This window comes from Aaosphaeria arxii (genome assembly GCF_010015735.1).
Source record: "Aaosphaeria arxii CBS 175.79 unplaced genomic scaffold BU24scaffold_9, whole genome shotgun sequence".
In the NCBI taxonomy this organism is placed as follows: Eukaryota; Fungi; Ascomycota; class Dothideomycetes; order Pleosporales; genus Aaosphaeria; species Aaosphaeria arxii.
This window is the reverse complement of record NW_022983482.1, coordinates 415,540-434,315: the sequence shown is the minus strand read 5'-3', so window position 1 is coordinate 434,315 and position 18,776 is coordinate 415,540. Positions and strand designations below refer to the sequence as shown.

The 18,776-nt window shown below is 49.1% G+C and overlaps 8 protein-coding genes across 8 annotated transcripts; 5 read left to right on the top strand and 3 right to left on the bottom strand.

Moving 5' to 3' along the window:
* The first annotated feature begins 708 nt into the window (after nucleotides 1–708).
* Nucleotides 709–1,618, top strand: BU24DRAFT_426447 (Apc13p-domain-containing protein). The gene has a single exon (XM_033528974.1). The coding sequence runs from the start codon at nucleotides 861–863 to the stop codon at nucleotides 1,377–1,379; it is 519 nt and encodes a 172-aa protein (XP_033379709.1). The 5' UTR covers nucleotides 709–860; the 3' UTR covers nucleotides 1,380–1,618.
* On the bottom strand, nucleotides 1,459–3,428 carry BU24DRAFT_426446 (IF-2B-domain-containing protein). Its single transcript, XM_033528973.1, has one exon. The coding sequence runs from the start codon at nucleotides 3,199–3,201 to the stop codon at nucleotides 1,624–1,626; it is 1,578 nt and encodes a 525-aa protein (XP_033379708.1). The 5' UTR covers nucleotides 3,202–3,428; the 3' UTR covers nucleotides 1,459–1,623.
* Nucleotides 3,429–3,567: 139 nt separating this feature from the next.
* BU24DRAFT_426445 (RCC1/BLIP-II) lies at nucleotides 3,568–5,869 on the top strand. Its single transcript, XM_033528972.1, has one exon. It carries the CDS (start codon nucleotides 3,836–3,838, stop codon nucleotides 5,735–5,737), a length of 1,902 nt encoding a protein of 633 aa, XP_033379707.1. The 5' UTR covers nucleotides 3,568–3,835; the 3' UTR covers nucleotides 5,738–5,869.
* Nucleotides 5,870–6,333: 464 nt separating this feature from the next.
* BU24DRAFT_426444 (uncharacterized protein) lies at nucleotides 6,334–8,156 on the top strand. The gene is made up of 2 exons (XM_033528971.1): nucleotides 6,334–6,560; nucleotides 6,611–8,156. The coding sequence occupies exons 1-2, from the start codon at nucleotides 6,501–6,503 to the stop codon at nucleotides 8,039–8,041; spliced, it is 1,491 nt and encodes a 496-aa protein (XP_033379706.1). The 5' UTR covers nucleotides 6,334–6,500; the 3' UTR covers nucleotides 8,042–8,156.
* A 278-nt stretch (nucleotides 8,157–8,434) lies between these two features.
* On the top strand, nucleotides 8,435–10,894 carry BU24DRAFT_426443 (uncharacterized protein). Its single transcript, XM_033528970.1, has one exon. The coding sequence runs from the start codon at nucleotides 8,709–8,711 to the stop codon at nucleotides 10,665–10,667; it is 1,959 nt and encodes a 652-aa protein (XP_033379705.1). The 5' UTR covers nucleotides 8,435–8,708; the 3' UTR covers nucleotides 10,668–10,894.
* Nucleotides 10,775–12,287, bottom strand: BU24DRAFT_426442 (CRAL/TRIO domain-containing protein). The gene is made up of 2 exons (XM_033528969.1): nucleotides 11,468–12,287; nucleotides 10,775–11,397 (listed from the first exon to the last, which is right to left on the bottom strand). The coding sequence occupies exons 1-2, from the start codon at nucleotides 12,102–12,104 to the stop codon at nucleotides 10,949–10,951; spliced, it is 1,086 nt and encodes a 361-aa protein (XP_033379704.1). The 5' UTR covers nucleotides 12,105–12,287; the 3' UTR covers nucleotides 10,775–10,948.
* Nucleotides 12,288–12,417: 130 nt separating this feature from the next.
* On the top strand, nucleotides 12,418–14,784 carry BU24DRAFT_426441 (DNA polymeras-like protein alpha/primase associated subunit). Its single transcript, XM_033528968.1, has 4 exons — nucleotides 12,418–12,833; nucleotides 12,884–13,033; nucleotides 13,082–14,477; nucleotides 14,531–14,784. Exons 1-4 carry the CDS (start codon nucleotides 12,505–12,507, stop codon nucleotides 14,705–14,707), a joined length of 2,052 nt encoding a protein of 683 aa, XP_033379703.1. The 5' UTR covers nucleotides 12,418–12,504; the 3' UTR covers nucleotides 14,708–14,784.
* A 120-nt stretch (nucleotides 14,785–14,904) lies between these two features.
* BU24DRAFT_426440 (ribosomal protein S14) lies at nucleotides 14,905–15,761 on the bottom strand. Its single transcript, XM_033528967.1, has 6 exons — nucleotides 15,729–15,761; nucleotides 15,583–15,647; nucleotides 15,500–15,527; nucleotides 15,341–15,371; nucleotides 15,210–15,278; nucleotides 14,905–15,150 (listed from the first exon to the last, which is right to left on the bottom strand). The coding sequence occupies exons 2-6, from the start codon at nucleotides 15,614–15,616 to the stop codon at nucleotides 15,142–15,144; spliced, it is 171 nt and encodes a 56-aa protein (XP_033379702.1). The 5' UTR covers nucleotides 15,617–15,647; nucleotides 15,729–15,761; the 3' UTR covers nucleotides 14,905–15,141.
* Between the last annotated feature and the right edge of the window lie 3,015 nt (nucleotides 15,762–18,776).

The following is an 18,776-nucleotide window of genomic DNA, read 5'->3' as shown; positions in this document are numbered from 1 at the left end:
AGAGAGGGAGAGAATTGCGGGATTGATTGATGTAATAATGGATATTAAGGGGTAAATACAATTGAACTCAGTGAAGAGTCTGGTCTGCGCGCGCTCCAGCACTAAGGACGATGTTTAATTATGAATGAAGATGAGAATACCACGACTCTGAAGACCAAAAGCAATCGTCGGTATTATACTGGTCATCAAACTCAACAACATCCAACTTATACTATCGTCATATTTCCGGTGCACATCCGCTAACACCGTAATCTAATAAAGGTCCACGCATCGGTTTAGTCAAACCTCGGTAGTTGAAATCTAACTTCGCCCCATTCATACCGGGTCAACTAGCGACTCGTTATGGCCGATTCCACTTGTTGAAATCTACGGCCACATCAACTGCTCCAGTGGCCATGTCTGAAGTAATACGGCTGTACGGACTGGGTGATACTCCGTACTAAGTATTCTAAACGGGGTAATGTTCCTTGGGAAATGAGTGAATGGACTAGCTTCTGCTAGATCTCGCAGAACAGATTAGGAAGCAATGACGACGCATATTGATTTTAAATGTGAAAACGGTGAAACCAAGTAAGATCGATATCTGACAACCTGGGGACGAAGTCAACTTTAAGTATGACATTGCTGGTGGCAGTGTCTTGTTCCGGATTAGCGTGATTACCCCAATGGCGCGCCTCGCGGGTCCGTGTTGAAGATTCAACGATCAACATCGATAACAAACCTCCACAACAACCTTCCACCTACTCGCAACAACCAACCTTCAAAATCAGCGCGCCACTGAGCGGTAAACTCGATTATCCGCAAGATATTACCTACAAAACCTCAACACCTACACAAATACACAGAGTCTGCGCGCCACAATGTCTCGAGACAGCACATTCACCTACTTCCACATGCATCAGTCCCACCACGCCGACCTCCTCGAATCATTCACAAACCCCACAAACTCGCACATCCCACCAGAAGAGATTTACATCCCGCCACAGCATCAGCCCGTGAACCCCGAAGACGAGGACGACGTGGTGCCAGATCAACATGCGGCGTTCGGAATACAGAGGGCAACGCAGGGAAGGAAAGAATCGCAATGGAAGGATCTCGGGCTCGAGGAGCTGCTACGTCAGGGTGAACGCGCGCTTGGGGGTGTGGCTGGGAGGTCAGGCACCGTTGGGGGTGCGTCTGCGAGTGGCGTGGGACCTACTGGGGCTGGTGGAGCGGGCGTGAGGAGGGTGGGACAGAGGAGGAGGGATGAGTCTGTTAGGGTGGCACTTCAGAGGAGGCCAGGTGCTGGCGTCGCGGATTTTGGGTTTGGGACTGGTGGTGATGCTGCTCAGAGTAGTGGCGGTGGAGGTGGAGGTGCTGGGAATGGACTTCCTCGATGATGGGCCACGCGATACGAGTGTTCATCAAGGAGACGGGTTAATGCACGTTCACGAAGCGTGGAATTGCAGTGAGGGGCGAGGTAAAGGTCATTTCCTAATTCGATCATGAGATTCCTATCTACTAGTAAGGACTCTACAGGGCACTTTTAAGCTGCCCGTCATGGTTAATCAACGTGACATCTGAACACATGAAATCATATACAAGAGATACCCAAATAGAAAGCAAATAAATGCTGTCACCCACTCATTTCCTGGTCTCTTGCTTATCCATGCTCAGACGATGGACGACTGGAACGGAGCTTGGAGGAAGACTTCCGTACTCCGTAATAACCATATTGATATACTCGGCAGGGGTCACATCGTAAAGGACCTGCAACATCTGGAGATTGTCGGAAGCCTCAATCCATTTCAACACCTCTCCCGAAGAATTGGCCTTTTCCACGCCTGCCTTGTCTGTGCTCTCACCAAGCTTTGTGAGCAGTCCTGCTGGTAGATGAGGCTTTAGGGGAAGTAGCTCCTGCCTCTCACCCTCCGAAAGAACCTCCTCGGATGGGGCGACTTCGTTGCCGACGATAGAGTCCAAAGCCACGCGCTCTGTAAATTTGACCGATTCGCAAAGTACAATGACTGGGAGTGACTGTGCGTGTGCGAGCATGGATATGATCGCAGTGCCCACTCGTGAATAGAGTCGACCGTTAGACATCATAGCGTGCGCTCCCAAGAAGACCTTATTCGCTTGTTTGACTGCATGTGTAGCTCCTGTAACAAGGAAGTACTTCACTGGTATTCCATGGTGGGCCAATTTCCTGGCAAGCTGCTTGCCTTCAAACAAGGGCTTGGAGTCGACGACGATGACGGAAAACTTGATCCCGGCCTTGTGTGTGTGCACCAATGTCTTCTCCACAATTGATGACGATGCGTACGTCAAAATAACATCGCCATTCTCAATTTTCTTCACAGCGTGATCAATGATGAGCTTGTCGGCTGCAGTGACACGGTCTCGGATAAAGTCATCGATCTCGGAAATGAGGTCACGCTTCGCTTCGGCTTCAGGGGTTGAAGGGTCGATTTTGATGATGATGTCCTTCAACCATCGGATAGCATTTCCCATGCTGATGCTGAGCGGACGACAACTTCGAAGGTAGTCTATCTGTGGACTGAGGTGGTGTGATGTGAGGTGGCGTGCCAAACTGGTCCCAACGGGAGTCTGGTAGGAATCTATGACTGCCTTGAAAGCCAATAGCATTGCAACCATGCGAGCAGTACTTCCGCATACAATATAGCTGCTATATTGCAGACCAAGGGCGAGAATGGCCGGGTGCACTTCCTTGGTTGCGCCGACAATTGAATGTTGGCGGGGTTGGTTGTACAGATGACCAAAGAAGAGACCTGGTTGTCGAGAATCCTTTTTGCTCTCTTTCCGGGATTCTTTCTTCGTCTCCTTGAGTGTTACGACACTTGGCTGTGAGTTGCGCCTCCGCATGGGTAATGACTTAGATTTATCATCTTTGCTAGACTGCTTGGATTCTTTCTGTGACTTGGCGCCCTCCTTGTTTGATGGCCCCTTCTGTGGTGCAGGTGGTCCGGATGATTTTGCCTGCGCCCTGCGAGCTTGCTTCTCGGCTTGCTTTTGCTTCTTCAACTCGGCAGCAGAGAGCTTCGTTGGTCCCGCAGCTGCCTCTGTGGTCTTGGCGTCCTTAGAAGGGGGAGCAGGCGGGGGAGCAGCAGTCTCAGGTTGCGCGGGCGTTCCGCTAGTTGTCGTTGAATCATTGACAATGGGAGCTGGAGACGGAGCCGTCTCTCCGCCTGTGGGCTCACTCATGTTGATGGACGGTATCACCTCTATAGTCTTCAAAGGCAGCTCGGCTCTCAAATCGGAATGTGGGGTGCTGTGGGCGACAGACGATAATTCCTGGACTGATGACGAATAATAGCACTCGGCTTCGACTTTATATATCTCTTTCTTAGATCTCTGATGTTATCTTCAAAAGGCCTTTGGTCGTGGACTGGCGCAAATGGTGCGTGATTTGTCGACTGTGGCTTCTCGAAATTGTGGTGTTGAGTCAACGGTCGGTAACTTTTTGCAAAATCGCCGAATAAGTGTGCTAACTATATTAGGACTAGTGTCTAAGTGCTCGTCTGACGTCAATCTGTTGATTGCGACTCTCACTTAAAACATCAACCTGAAGGCAACAGCTCTTCTAAACTTAACAACAACATATCCTTTTGCTCTTCTGAACAACACAGTGCCTTTTACTCATTGAAGCCCACACGCGCCCTCGGTTCGATCAATTTTTTTTTTAAAAACCACCACTAACAGTGTCCTTCTTTTCTCCTTCCTTGTCCTCCCTACCCCACTCGTTCGACTTCGATCATTCCTTTCAACCGCCTTGTGTAGATCACCGTCGCTGCCAGTAATTTCACACCAAGTCCAAACAGATTCTGGCACTTTGATAATGGCAACCACTTCAATCGTCGACCTTCCACTTGATGTTCTGGTCCTGATCTTCCCGTATCTGGACGCCAAAAGCTTCCTGGCATTTTGTGCAACCTGCAAAGCCTTCCAACAGGACTCTATCCGTTTAGACTCATCTTACTGGAGTCATGAGACCAGAAAGACATTCCGTGTGCCCAATCAGCCTATTGTCCAACATGACGGTGACCGCTGGCAGAAGTTATATCGCCGAATGCTCACTCAAACACGCGTTTTCACATGGGGCAGTAATTCTCAAAATCGCTTAGGACACTCCTCACCAGAGTTGCGTTTCCCCGGGCCTCGGGGTGTAAGACGTCCACGAATGGCACCACTAATGCAGGGTTGCGCGACACCAGTCGAAATGGATAGGAATGAGGAATTAGGCATCATTGCCGACATGCAATGTGGTGGGTGGTCGACAACTCTACTCACATCCAAAGGAACCCTCCATATTGCTGGAATACTCAACGGAGAACGTCAATATTACTCACGCCCCCACAGCGGCACGAAATCTCTGCGCTTCCCAGTCGGATATCCTTACACTGCAGCCGTTGCTGCATATGAAGAACCCACCATCGCGATCAAACAATTCTCCGCTGGCCGCTCTCATATCCTTGGATTATCTGATAGTGGTAGAATCTGGTCCTGGTACGACGTGGAGAAGCCATCGTTACATGTGAAGTTCGTACATGTCGACCTCACAGAAGCTTCTTCAGGCGAGTCCTCTCCCGCAGCCAGCCCACTCTATGGTCGTGTGAAGCAGGTGGTGGCAGGCTGGAGCTGCAGCTCCGCCTATGTGTATGGTACAGGTATTGTTCTGTGGTCTCCGGTACAACGCGAACCAATCGAGAACGACGAGACCGATACAATGCTTGTCATGGAGAGTTTCGAGGTGCCACAAACAGCGTACCAGCGCGTCAAAGGTGCTTCTCGAGAGACAGATGCAGATAAGATCCTAAGTGAGGAAGTCGGCGTCGTCCTGAATTATATTGTGCTCGAGAACTACATCGTTTTCGTAACAGATATTGGCCGGGTGTTCTGCGCACACATTGGAGAAGGCAATCGTGTCAACGAGATCTTAGAGCTACAAGCGCTACGCAGCAAGAGTGAGAAACCGCTAGATGTCCAAGGAACGTTCCGACGTTTTGCTATCTTCAAAGACGGAGAAGTCATCACTACATCACAGAGTTATCTGGACAACTGTTGGAACGCACGCCAAAACAACTCCGATCAAGCGGAAATTGGTGGTCTCCAAAGAATACCTGCCCTCCAGAACAACGATGTTATCTCGATAGCATTTGGGGATTATCATTTCCTTGCGCTGCATTCCACCGGAAAAATAACATCCTATGGAACCGAACTTCAATCTTGCGGTGCCCTTGGACTCGGTCACACGGGCGCTCCCGGTACACTTCGAGGCGTTCAGTACAGCAGAGCGGAGGGTAAGCTGATACCTCATGCGTACACCAATGGTCGACAAGTCTGGTTTGAGGATGCTAAGCAAGAGTGGCTGCAGAGTATCGCAGCTGCAGGCCATGACCATGAAGAAGCGAAGGAACGAAGCCAACTATTGACCACAGATGTAGAGGTACAAGCGGAAGTTAGCGAATGGATTGAACAAGAGGCTAAGCACATCTTTACACCAGTTTCCAAGGCTGGTGAGGATGATGGGTTGGGTGCATTCTTCGCGTTGAACGTATGCGCTGCGGGATGGCATTCTGGTGCACTGGTTCTGCATAATTTCAAGGTGGAGAAGAAGGATTGGCCAAATCAGGGGTTCCCCCGGCTTCGACTTCGCGACGGTCGAGAAATGCCGGGTACTCGCGATTTTGATGAATGGAGGGTCGGTCCACCGGAGTGGCAACTCGATGTCGAAGTTTAGAAACACCAGGTCACGAATCTGTGATCGAGACCAGACAGAGCCTACGATCTTCTCATGACAACTGTATTTATATAACGAAGCCCTCATGAGCCTATTCAAACTATTGAATGCTTCCACTTTCATACTTATGATATCCAATAATTCATATAAAACAAACCTTGCCCGTCCCACGTATATATCTCATTTCCACCGACTAGCTCCGCGCATCTCTCGGCATCAAACTCATCAACAAGCTGAACAGACGGGTAGTCCCTGAGCAGGTACGAGAGAAATGCAAGTAGAATAACAAAAAAAGTGCTTACATCACTTCTGAAGTGTTTAGATATTTCAACTGGAATCCGTCCCAATTGAGTATTGTGGTAGTGATTCAGACGGCTAGCCCGAATGCAACATTAGACGTATGATGTAGGTTCCCTACTGTACATACAAAAATAAAACCTGGCAATAGCAGAAAGATACATCAGTAAGGAGTTAAAGGACTCCATGTCCAGCCAATTCAGTCACTTTGGCTATGCAATGTCAGCGGAATCAAGGCAACGTCTAGCGTCGAACTGGTTGCCGTGATAGGCTTAGCGGAAACCAGACAGTCTACTTCCTTCGAACATTCGGGTGCCTACTTGGCTTCCTACCTAGGTATTCATCATCGAATGTTTTTTGTCTCTCCCGCCAGGCATCCCGCTACGACGGCTCCACACCTATGTGTAAACAGTTGCATGCGTAAGAATTAAAGTCCAATTACGACGCAAGGACGCAAGGACTTGGCATGGTCTATCGCGGAAAACCTGGTCGTGGCTGCCAGCGTTGTCGTGAACGGAAGTTGAGAGTACGCAAATGGCAATTTTGGTAGATTTTATATGTACTGACTTGAAGCAGTGTAATCTTCTGAAACCAACATGTGGCGCATGTTCCAGAGCTGGCGCCGAATGCACTGGGTATAGGGATACATCTGCACTTCGTATCAGTGATCAAACCGAAGCGGTTCGCTGCAGAGCCCTACAAAAACGAGCCCAGGGTACCAAAACCGATGCCCTATCTTTTGGCTCTCCTAAGAAGCTATCATTGGACCTGCAAGTCCAAGCGAGGGAGCTGTTCTATGCGTACTATGTGACAGACTTTAGCAGGACATGGGATTTCCTTCTACCGTTTCTGAATAAGACTTCTACGCCCGAATATCTCAATCTCAGTATTGACGCCGCAAGCCTTGCCTTTCTTCATCACCAGACCCGTTCGGGCGCCGCCCTAGACCTGTCGCACAAGCAGTATGCAGCTGCTCTTCGCGAAATGCGCGCTGCACTTGGATCTCCCGAGACAGCAAAAGTAGCACATGCTATGGATGCGTCGCTGGTCTTGGATCTATTCGAAAAGATTTCGAACCCTGGAGTTATCGAACCCGAGGATGTGAGTGTGGCGCATGTTGCCGGCTCCCTCGCGCTAATCCGGCTGCGCGGGTTGTCCACATTTCGCGACCGAGCGAGTTTACAAGGCCTGACGAGGATTGCTCTGAACGCCATGGTAACAGCTCTATATAGAAGAGAGCCGGTTCCTGAAGAAGTTGTCGAGGTTCGAGCGTATGCAGCGTCTTTTATCGATACTACTGATCCAAAGTGGAGGTTGACCGGGCTTATGATCGAGTGCGCAAACTTACTATGCACTTCGAACAAAGACTCTATGGAGAGAGGAGAAATCCTACGGCGTTGTATGGATCTTGATATGAGATTTGCACAACTCGCCACTGACCTGGAAAAGCCACATAGGAATGACATCCCTGAGATAAAAACCGAAAGAATGCTTGAGCCTTACTACGACATGACCCAAGACCGGACAGGGACACAAATGACCAATGTAGTGAGGCTCACCAGAATCATGTTATGCGAAGAAATGACCCAAAGTTCTGGTCAGGCCACAACTGCTGATTCGCTTCGGATGCATCACCATGCACAACCTATCGTTGAGGAGATGATTCGCCAAATCTGCACTTTGACACCACAAATGACGGATTGCAAGGTTGATACCGCACGCGATTTGTCCAAGTACCCTGGAACCCAATCCAGTGGTAAAGTTCCTACTCATACGCTCACTCATAGCTTGGACGTTTACATTATCCTGTTTTCGCTGTATGTAGCGGCGTGGTCATCCTTCTGTCCGCCAGAAACGAGGAGCTGGATTACCAAAGAAGTAGAATATATCGCTGATCGTTTCGGAGTAAAACAAGCGGCGATGGTTGCTACGGCCATGAAGAGTGAAAAAATGATCGGACCATGGCAGGTCTATCAGCTGTTGGGAAGTTATGCATTCGCTGCGTAGATACCATGAGACAGTATCTCTGTATATATTGAAATCAAGCTATTGCAATCATTTGTGTCGCTCAAAGATGTATAATTTAGACTACTACTACGTTCCAAATATCAGGGCTCGGAACTTAGTGGCAGAGACCTGGAAAAAGGGCTTACTCCTACCTGCAAATCCATGGTCATGTGAAGATAGCTATGACTGATGTAGTACATTGACGTAGTGCTCTTCGTTATACTTGACTATAGGGCACTTTTGAAGGATCAGTAGTCTTAACTCTTCAGTCAATGTATGCTGAGGGGCCATATGTGTGAAAGACCCAGCACGTGATTTCGCGACCGCCAAGACAACACCTTCGCGTATCGATAACTATTACCTCTTCGCCAAAACTTTACTTTCGTCGCATAATGACAGCGCCCGATGATGCTTGACTCCAAGCCTTCGTGGGCCTTTATTCCTACTATGCTAGGGTTTCATTGACATCGCCTCAACGACTCCTACGCGCTCCACCTTACATGTCCGATCACTACTGTCCCCGCACACGAGTTATCTCCAGGCTTCACTGATCCGCGTGGTCGCATTCGAAACCCAATCGTTGCACGAACTATTGACAATCGAGCGTTTGATAATACGTACGCATATCCCCTTTATCGGGAGGATAGATCAATCTCGAACACCGAAAATGCCTCCCAAGCGCACCCGTCAGACACGGCTAGACTTTAGCAACGCTGCTAAAAAGCGAAAAGTCAAACCTGACGATGACGGCAACGATGCGCCCGCTTTTGCGACACCGAAGGAATCTCCTGATCTGGGTAAAATTACACCACAAAGGCGCGATGTTCAAAGGGGCATGGAAATGGGATCTTCGGTGCTCCGAAACCGTAAAGGCATGTTCGGCAGTTCTGACAATGAGAACTTTGCTTTACTCGAAAGTTCGAGCGAATCTCCTGTTCCACAGCCTAAAAAGTCCAAGAAAGAGCGAGGCAAGAAAACTGCCAAACCGAAGATAGTGTCTAGCAGCGAATCGGAGGAGGACGTAGCTCCTGCGAAGCGTACACGATCAGCTAAAAATGTCAAGAAAGGAAAGAAGAAAGTACAGAGCATATCCAGTGACGAAGACTCTGCACCGGCGCAACATCCTCACATCTCACTATCATCAGATGATGAATCAAGTGACCAAGGGGTGGTTGCTACCCCAAGGCGTAGCGGACGCCGTAGCGGACGCCGTAGCAGACGGCATGCGCAGATCACCATTGATAGTGAGGTGGACCTTGAAGATTCAGAAGACGAACTCGCGCCGCCAAGTACGCGAAAACGCAAACGAACACCGGACGAGTCAGACAGTGAAGAAGAGAATGACGGAGCTGCCAAAGGGAATCACCAGGAGAAAATGGACTTGCAAGAGGACCTGGACTTTCTGAAGTCTTCGCCGCCGCCTGATAAAGGCCGACTAAGGAGCACTCAATCCAAGCCCTTGAACAAGCGACAGGAAGCTTTAGAGGCCTTGAAACGTCGACGAGCAGGTAATTCCTCTGTCGCGCCATCATCTTCTGCAACTCCCGCACGGAAGCGCGCAGTGATATTGGAGGACTCAGACTCTGATGAGCTCGAGATCATTAGGGAAGACAAGAAGGAAGAGGATATTCGAGATCATAGTGTGCAAGAATCCTCCGAGTCAGAAGAGCAGAGTGACGATGCGGAAGACGGATCTAGTACTCAAAACACAAATCCGTTTGACATGTTCAAGGAAAACGAAGAGGATGGAGACTTCATTGATGATGACGCGGATGACCCGATAGGAGCGCCTGCGGAGCTCACTGCTCTTCCCCTTGAGTTCAGCTCTCTTGGCCGTGCGAAACCTCGAGAGCTTTTCAAGTATGCAGTCGAGTGGATGGTGCAGAAAAAGATCAATCCGGCGTTCTCATCCACGGACGAGATATACACGCTGTCATTTCGCAAGCTGGATGACGAAGTGAATGGACTCGCCTCCTCGAAATTCTCGTCTTCTGCCTGGACATCCGGCTTCACCAGAGCGCTGAGAGCCAGGCCGGATGTAACAATAGACGAAATTGGTCAGCATATCCGAGCTATATCGAGCCCACACTGCGAAGCATGTAACCGCAAAACACACCCGGCGACCTTCAACATATGTTTTACCGGAAAGCCCTATAATAAATCGACCCTTGAACCGCTTGTCGATTCCGACACAGAAGATTCAGACGAGTCAGACGTGAGCTCCGACTCAGGGGCATCCACTGATTCAGATGCATCGGAATCGGGCTCGCGCGAGAAAAAGACCTACGACGCCACCGGCGAGATTGTGCCGCCCGAGTCAAAAGTCTTCACCGTTGGATCCACGTGCAAAGCAAACGCCCAGATGGCACACACTTTGCACCATTGGAGGCACCACCTGAACTCCTGGGTCATCGATTATCTTGCAAGCAAAGGCCATCTCAAAGAAAAGAAGGTGGCCAAGCGCGACAAGTGGAGCGTTGAGAAACGTCGCAAAAAGGCCGATAAGATAGTTGATAAGATGGAAAAGGCTGGCGAGATACAAAATCTCTACAGGCTTTACAAGGACCAGCTTGATTACGCTCTCGAGGCTAAGAACGACTACAAGCGTGGCTGGGGCCGGAAGTAAAGTTGAACATGGTCATCTTCTACGGAGTATTCGGTCTTGCAGCAGACCTGTGGTTTCGGTTTGGAAGTCAGCGTGGGAATTGAAGCAACGTGACACGATTTCCCTGTATAGTTGATTCTATTGTGTCTATTAGGAAACCTTCAGGTTTGATTATTAGGAAGAAGTTCTTGGTCTCTTTCACTGAAGGATGATATCTCTGAGTGAAATTACGACGATCACGCGCTTGAACGCGAGTAGATACCAATTAGTACATCTCTTCATGATTCCCATCTCCCCCTCGATCATGCCTTGCTGATCTCGTCGGCAGCGGGCGCAGCTGGCTCAACAGCCTCCTTAGACTTTTCAGCAATAGGGATCTCTGTCTTCTTATCATCGTTGACATTGAGATTGGCAATTCCGTCAGCTACTCCGTTCGCAGCCTTGTCACCTCCTGCAGCTCCAACGCTCTTCTCGTCACCACCCCAAAGATAGACCTCACTTTCGCCGATCAATTTGCCAGCAGCCTCCCATCTAGACTTCCTCTCTTGCCTTCTGGCAGCAGCCAATGCATCCAGAGCTGGCCAATATGTACCGTGGTCATACTCGAACTCGACCTCTCCTCCAGAATTCTTCATGAGCTGGCTGGCAGGAACGTGATCGGTCAAAGGCTCATTGTACTTGATCTTCGTCTTGGTGACCGGGTCGATAAATGGTGAGACGGCCTTCAGAAAGATGGTGACGTACCAAGGCACTGAAAATGAACATGTTAGTCTTTTGTCTACAGCCTGATGAATTACATGCGGTTTTTTTAGAATACGTACAATGCGTGATGAGAGCCCTTCCCAGCCTCTCAGGGTAATGATTCTGAAGAATATTGAGAACAGATCGTCCGGTACCGACGGAGGGGCTTGATCCAGAACTTGAGTTGCGGAAGTCAATGAGCAGAGCCAAACTCTCCTGGCCTGGTGGAGCCACATCCAAAGTCCTCTCCAACATGAAGACGAGGTGTTCCACCTGCTTTGGACTGGTGGCTGTGTTCTGCTTATTTGGCAACAGGTACAAGCATGGCCTGCCCTCATTATCGAAACCCAACAAGACTTGCTTGCCTGTGGCATTCTCCTCCGAAATGTAATCGGCCGTGAAGGTGTCAGTGCCATACTCGCGTCTCCAGACAAGGGTGTCTTGGAGACGCTTCTCGGCCTGGGCGAGGTGCCATTTCGTAGCTCGGAGGTAGCGGAGGAGGCATTCGCGGGTCAACCAAAGCTTCTCGGTGTCGGAGAGCGGCGCGGTTTCGGCGCCCTTTGCGGAGGTTTTAGGGAGGCTTTCCCACGACTTTACGGTTTGGAGAAGCTCATCGTATTTTGTCTGCTGTTCGGAGGTGAGCTCTGCAGGGGCGGCTGGTTTGCTTGATGGCAAAGGGTGCTCGAAGGGTGTCTTTTGGATAGCAGGGGTAGCCATGATGCCTGAGCTGATTCGGAAGTAACTGCGATAAGGAGATTGTGCAATGTGTTTTATGGGAAAAGGGAGTTGGTTGGCAATTGAAGATTACTTGAAGGTTCGAATCTACGCCGCACACCTCAGCTGGTCCTTCAAGATGTATAGAAATTAGGTAGGAAGGTAAGCAATGGCGGTAAAGAGGAAAGGACCAAGCCAACAAGCGTTCAATCTCGCAATAAACATTTCACCAAATCCCGCTAAGTCCACGCAGTGATTGACGCAGGGATACCACGAGCCAGACCGTATCGAGGTTAGATTACCATGGGAAGGGTCGCGTCTCCCGCGTTCCCTCGACGCGTTTTCTGAGCACCATCCCACTTTACGAACTTCAACCGACCATTGTAAAATCCTAGGCCACAACATGGGCGATAATATCGACGAGATCACCGAACGCTTTGAGCGGTATTGCGATGGCAATATCACTCCCGAAATCCATAATGAGCTGCAATCCATGCTGCGACTCTATTCCATTTCCGCCGAGGAGCTCGACTTCAAATGGCAGGCTTATGCAATGAAAATGGGCGCAGAAGACACAAAGCTGAGCCTCAATACTTCAAGGCAATTCAAAGCCAACATTCAGGATACTTTGGAGAGAGAGTCCAAGGGGAAGGCGGCACAAGGGCGAGATGGGCGCAGGACCGCACCGACTCCCCGCTCTGGTGCAAAAGGCGCTGACGATGTGTTCGGCTTGTAAGTTTGCAGGCTACTTTCTGGAATTTCAATGCTAACTTGGTCAATAGCCTGGACGGTCTCGTACCTAATACTCCCCAGACCGGCACTGTCAAGAGGAAATCGAATTTCCAAACCCCAGGAACAAGCAAAGCGAACAAGACTTTTGGGATGAGCTCACCAGCTGGTGGGCTTACACCAGGCGATACAAACGGTGGAGCGTAGGTTTATGGTTAGAATTCTTCCTCAATTAGGCTCATCATGTACAGGTCCTTCGATTTCAGTGCTCGCGAACATATTGGCGACATCACAGAGCAATTGAACGGCCAGATCCCCCTCTCCGACCCACCTGAAGAGCCCCCAGCCGAATCACGCATCAAATTAAAGGCAAACACCGACATGTCCAAATTCACATACAAGACAATGGCCATGAAATTATCAGAAGCCTCGGAAGTTCTTGATGATCGCATAGACGAATTTCGCCAGCTCATCCAAGAAAGTCTCGAATTGGACGATAGCGCCTTCGGCAATCCCTCACATCAATCTCCTAGCGAGATAATAGCAATTGGCCGTATCGCATCAGACAGTAGCGAAGGAAAACTCAATGGTGCCTCAATCTTGCTTGAAGGATCTCGGCGTTGGGGTTCTGGCCGCCGGGTTCCTTTGAAACTCGATAACCTCACATCATACAACTTCTTTCCCGGACAAATTGTTGCTCTTCGCGGCATCAATGCATCGGGCGACTTTTTCACAGTAAACGAAATTCTCGCGCTTCCCTTACTGAATCAGCCCGCTTCAAAACCAGACGAACTCGACGTTTTCAACTCACGCTTTCTTGATACCCCAGAGTCAGATCCTGACAATTTACGACCTTTGACCATTCTTGTAGCTTCTGGTCCTTATACTACCGACCAGAACCTCGATTACGCACCTTTACACACTTTACTCGACAATGCTGCCACTTCGCTTGCGGATGCCGTGATCCTTTCTGGGCCTTTCCTCGACGCAGAGCATCCTCTCATACGATCGGGTGATTTCGACATACCCCCTCACGTTACGAATCCCGATCAAGCAACCATGACGGACCTGTTTAGACACCATATCTCATCTGCCGTGCAAGCTTTCACACAGCGCGTGCCAACCTGCAATGTGATCATTGTTCCTAATCTCCGCGACGCACACCACAAACATGCAGCATGGCCGCAAGACAAGTTTTTCAAGAAGGAGTTGGGTCTTGGGAAGCAAGTTCAATGCGTCACAAACCCTATGACACTCTCCATGAACGAAATGACCATTGGTATGTCGTCTATCGATATTCTGGATATGTTGAGGAGAGAGGAGCTTGTCGGCGGTAAAGCGAGGACAATCAATCTGTACGAGCGCGGTGCAAGAAATGTGATTGAGCAAAGAAGCTTCTTGCCAGTTTTCCCACCAACTGGACAGGCAAAGCTGGCTCCGCTGGCCAATATACAGGAGAAACTTTTCAAGAATGGGTCTGGAGACGTCGAGATGAAGGACGCCGAGGCTCAAGAGGAGGAAGAAGGTCCTAGCCCCTTCTTACCGTTGGGCACCATGCTCGACACGAGTTATCTGAAGCTGGGCGAAATGCTGAATGTTCGCCCTGACATTCTCATAACGCCTAGTGTGTTGCAAGGATGCGTGAAGGTAGTTCTTCCCCCCCTCTCTAGATCATTTCAGTGTGCTAATGAAGAAATCAGGTTGTGGAGTCTGTCCTCGTCATCAACCCTGGCACTCTCAGCAAACGACGTGCTGCGGGCACGTATGCCAGAATCGTGGTTCAGCCAGCAAGCATCAGCGATGACGAAAGGGAAAGGGGCCTTGCGATTGCACATAAACTTTGGGAAAGAGCAAGAGTAGATATTGTCAAGATATAAAGCGCTGCATAGTCCACTGTTATCATAATTCCCGGAAACGAGCTCTCTATAAATATACCAAGGCTTGTCTGTTTTTTATTGTTACGATCCGCGGCATCCTGAATATAGACGAGAAACATTTGCTTCGACCCCCCAAGTTCTTCATGTCGATATGATATACGATTCACTGGCATTCACACTTGATCATAGCACATTGTAATTGTACGGTTTTCGTATTCGCCGTAGATGTAGACTCCGAACCGTGCAACGTCCGCCCGTATGCACCTAGGAAACAATCCCAAGGAAAAGACATGAGGAATCCGGTAATGCAATGTCCACCCCCTCAAATCACTTTTTTGTTTTGATCGTCATTCATCCGCCTCTAAGTCGTCACTCCAGTACACCATCACGCCCATACCTCCACAATGCCTTTTTGATTCGAATCGATTGGGAATTTATCGGTGCTGTGGATGTGTTAGTGGAAGTTTTGTGTTGTCTGCGTTAAGAAATGTTGAATTCGTACCTTCTTGAAACCGATGTCGGCGGACTTCTCACGGAAGCACTGACGGCAGATGTTCAAGCCGTACTTCCTCTGCAATGGTGTTAGACAAACAGCCTCGTTCCTAGGGGATATATCTCGCTCGAGGCACTTACGATGAGACCGGCGCTGTGAGTGCAGACACGGCTGTAAATCTGGTCAGCTTTCTCTGTCCCCTCAACATGATTCCTAATTTTCGATCCCCCTCATTGTGTAATCCGCCCCAATATCAAATTGTCCAACAACCGAATTGAGAGCTCTGGGTTTGAGCTTACCAGGAGCGAGAGCCCTTGCCGTAGGTGCCTAATATTCAGTTAGATCACTGTAACCGCGATTTTCGGGTTGTGGAGCTCCTTACGTGGGCGCGAATACCAGATAGACTCGTGAGACATATTGGGTGGTGTTGTGTGGGAATTTCGAAATCTGATGAATAGCAGCCCACTCGTTAGCTGGCCAATTTTCCTCCTGAAACTTGGACTGAGGGCATATCGGAAGTTTACGTACGAATTTCGAGGGGTCCGATGGCGTATCGTAGAGGCGGTCGGTCGTTGGTTGCTGTCGTGTTGTTGTTGTAGGTTGTGAGAGATAGATTTCTGTGTGGCTCGGGATTACTTCGGCAGTGGGAAACGCGGGGAGCAAAGTACGTTCACATTGGCTATGATCACAATTGCTCAGGATTTCTCAAGTATGGGAATCATTTCGGCATTGAGGGGCGATCCAGATTGTATAAACTCGACTCAAAATACAGCTTCCTAGACTCACGATACAGGCCTGCCTCTTCTATGTGTTTTCGGCATTCCCAAAGGCATACATGCCGCCAAGTGTTCGGCGAGCTGCGGTTGAATACTACAATCGACGGCTTTCCTCAACCTACTCTTCTAGGCATTTTCATACCATTTTCTGATTGACGAAACTCGCCGATGCGCCGGTGGCCATTTCCTTACAATCGATGGATGCCGCTCTGCTACCCTATCTGGAAGGTTGACCTGGACGTTCAGGCGCTGTTAGCGCTGACATTTTTCGGGGAAATCGACGGTTTTTCTCGAAACTTACTCAATGGGGTAAATAAAATCATACTAAAAGTCTTGGCTGGATGGCCTTTCGTCAAGGGTCATTGAACTGTATCCAATCCCCTGATTGGTGCTCTGGGCAATCATGTAGAGTGACAGTAGACTGCTCAAGTACTACCTGTATTGCGCAAGCCTTTCACCAGATGTATTGTTGAGAAATTACAGTGTCCGTGTATTAGCCAGTCATTTTTCTCCGCTATTCTCTCAATGTGCACATGCCTTCCAAGTTGCCTCCGAGTAGTGACATGAGAGAGGCGGGGTTTTGGGTACACGTCTCTAAGCGTGTTACGAACGTCCTACGAACGTCCTATGAGCGTTCTACAAGCCTCCAGCGAGCGTCCAACAGGCGCCTACGAGCAGCCTATGAGCATCATGCGATCGTTCTACGCATACCTATTCAAGGTCGCCTGACCTCAACAGTAGCACTCGTTCAAGAGTGAGCTAGACGATGGTAGATCACGTACAACATACTGCTGCGAATAGATGTTCTGGCTGAGGCACTTCGGCCTCAGCTTTGTTAACATTGTTTTCTTCAAACCTCCTTTTTTGCCTCCATAATTCTCTGGCAATACTACACTTCGCCTGTCTGCTCTCGAGCCGCTCTTCCATGGATCCCGTGGCAGGCGTTGCCTCAATAGTAGGCCTCTGTTATAAGGTTCTTGGACTCTTCGTCGAAGTCCGCAATGCCCCCAAATACCTGGACGAGTGTCGACTCGAGCTGTCGGATCTTCATACTACGCTCTGGAGATTGAAAGGTCGAGTGGATGAGAGGAACCTTGACAAGGCATGGTATATCAACGCTCAAGCGTTAATGACTAAGGATGGTCCAATCGCCCAGTACGAAGAATCCTTAAGAGCATTGCAGTCAATTTTAGAAGTTGGATTCAGTCGAAGGAATGTCAAGGACGTTGTAATGTGGACTTTCCAAAAAACGGAGATAAAAGGCATTTTCGACAAGTTACAACGCCTGAAGTCGTTGATCAATGAAGCCTTGCAGTTGGACCACTTGTAATTTTCCCTCCGTGTTTCATCAGAAGACTACTAATAGCAGAAGTGAACTTTCTCAAGCTATCAAAGACGATACCAAAATGATTCCAGAGCATTTACCTCGCATGAACTCCAACATCGAAGAACTGCGTAATTCTCAAAGCAGTGAGGAACATAGCAAGCTCATGGACTGGATCTCGCCCCTGGATTACCCTGCTCAGCAATCGGATATCATTCAGCGTAAGCAAGAAGGAACCCTACAGTGGTTCCTAGAGTCCTCGGAGCTGAGGAAGTGGGTAAAAGAACCGAAGGAAACCCTACTATGCCTTGGGATGCCTGGAGCAGGCAAGACTCTATTGGCAGCATCCACCGTTCGCCGTATATATGAAACCATCAAATGAAGACCTCATGGACTTGCTTACATCTATTTGAATCACAAAGACAAGCAAGATGTCACCAGCTTGCTGGCAGCCTTGACCAAGCAATTGCTCGAAGACCGACTATCACTCTCCGAATGCGTAAAACAGCTACGTCATAAACACGAAGGCAAAGGAACGAAACCATCGCTAAAAGACCACATCAATACGCTCAATAATACGCTTTTGCACTTCCCAACCACATATTTTGTTATTGATGCTCTGGATGAGTCTCAAGATGATTATTCTTGTGAAAAACTAGTTTCCATTCTGCGAGAATTCCAAGCAGAACACGACGTCCACCTTCTTGTCACCTCGCGAACGTTGCCAGGGATTATCGAACGATTCAAAGATTCGCCACGATTGGAAGTACGAGCAAGCGATGATGATGTGAAGAACTATGTAGAGGGGCAGATCCCTTTTCTACCGAAGGTTATTCAGAAAGATAAGAACCTCCAAGAACAGATACAGTCAGCAATCACCAAAGCTGCTAATGGAATGTGTGTCAATATTTTCCTGGTACCTAACACCTACTTACTCTGCTTTAGGTTTCTCCTTGCGCGCCTGCACATCGATTCGTTGCGGCATAAGAAAAGAATCACTCAAGTCTGTTCAACGCTTAGAAGCTTCGCCCAATCATCGGACTCACTTGAAAGGGCCTCTACCGATGGCAAGCTTCAAGAGGCCTACAATTCTGTCCTCCGTAAGGCATACGGGGATGCTCTCGAAAGAATAAAAAGCCAGCCGCAAAGCGACCACGAACTTGCAAAGCAAGTCCTGTCCTGGATCACGTTCGCAAAGAGGCCGCTTACCACACGTGAGCTATGTCAAATTCTAGCTGTGGAAGAAGGCAACAAGGAATATGATCCGGGCAATGAACCTCTCATCGAAGATGCTGTTTCTGTTTGTGCCGGTCTCGTAATCATCGATGAGCAAAGTGAGATCGTACGCCTCGTGCACTACACTACCCAGGAATACTTTGAGACACTCGAAGATGAATGGGACCCAGCTGCTCAAACACGGATTGCCATTACTTGTTTGACGTATCTATCTTTCCCCCGATGCAAAAACGGTGGCGC

Bases quoted from the DNA above. Each gene is read 5' to 3' on its own strand.
- BU24DRAFT_426447 (XM_033528974.1), top strand. From the start codon at position 861: ATGTCTCGAGACAGCACATTCACCTACTTCCACATGCATCAGTCCCAC.
- BU24DRAFT_426446 (XM_033528973.1), bottom strand. From the start codon at position 3,201: ATGAGTGAGCCCACAGGCGGAGAGACGGCTCCGTCTCCAGCTCCCATT.
- BU24DRAFT_426445 (XM_033528972.1), top strand. From the start codon at position 3,836: ATGGCAACCACTTCAATCGTCGACCTTCCACTTGATGTTCTGGTCCTG.
- BU24DRAFT_426444 (XM_033528971.1), top strand. From the start codon at position 6,501: ATGGTCTATCGCGGAAAACCTGGTCGTGGCTGCCAGCGTTGTCGTGAA. The intron at 6,561-6,610 runs GTACGCAAATGG...GACTTGAAGCAG, and splicing joins GTCGTGAACGGAAGTTGAGA to TGTAATCTTCTGAAACCAAC.
- BU24DRAFT_426443 (XM_033528970.1), top strand. From the start codon at position 8,709: ATGCCTCCCAAGCGCACCCGTCAGACACGGCTAGACTTTAGCAACGCT.
- BU24DRAFT_426442 (XM_033528969.1), bottom strand. From the start codon at position 12,104: ATGGCTACCCCTGCTATCCAAAAGACACCCTTCGAGCACCCTTTGCCA. The intron at 11,398-11,467 runs GTACGTATTCTA...GTTCATTTTCAG, and splicing joins AAGGGCTCTCATCACGCATT to TGCCTTGGTACGTCACCATC.
- BU24DRAFT_426441 (XM_033528968.1), top strand. From the start codon at position 12,505: ATGGGCGATAATATCGACGAGATCACCGAACGCTTTGAGCGGTATTGC. The intron at 12,834-12,883 runs GTAAGTTTGCAG...CTTGGTCAATAG, and splicing joins GCTGACGATGTGTTCGGCTT to CCTGGACGGTCTCGTACCTA. The intron at 13,034-13,081 runs GTAGGTTTATGG...CATCATGTACAG, and splicing joins GGCGATACAAACGGTGGAGC to GTCCTTCGATTTCAGTGCTC.
- BU24DRAFT_426440 (XM_033528967.1), bottom strand. From the start codon at position 15,616: ATGTCTCACGAGTCTATCTGGTATTCGCGCCCAC. The intron at 15,372-15,499 runs GTAAGCTCAAAC...CCAGATTTACAG, and splicing joins GGCAAGGGCTCTCGCTCCTG to CCGTGTCTGCACTCACAGCG. The intron at 15,279-15,340 runs GTAAGTGCCTCG...ACACCATTGCAG, and splicing joins CTCACAGCGCCGGTCTCATC to AGGAAGTACGGCTTGAACAT.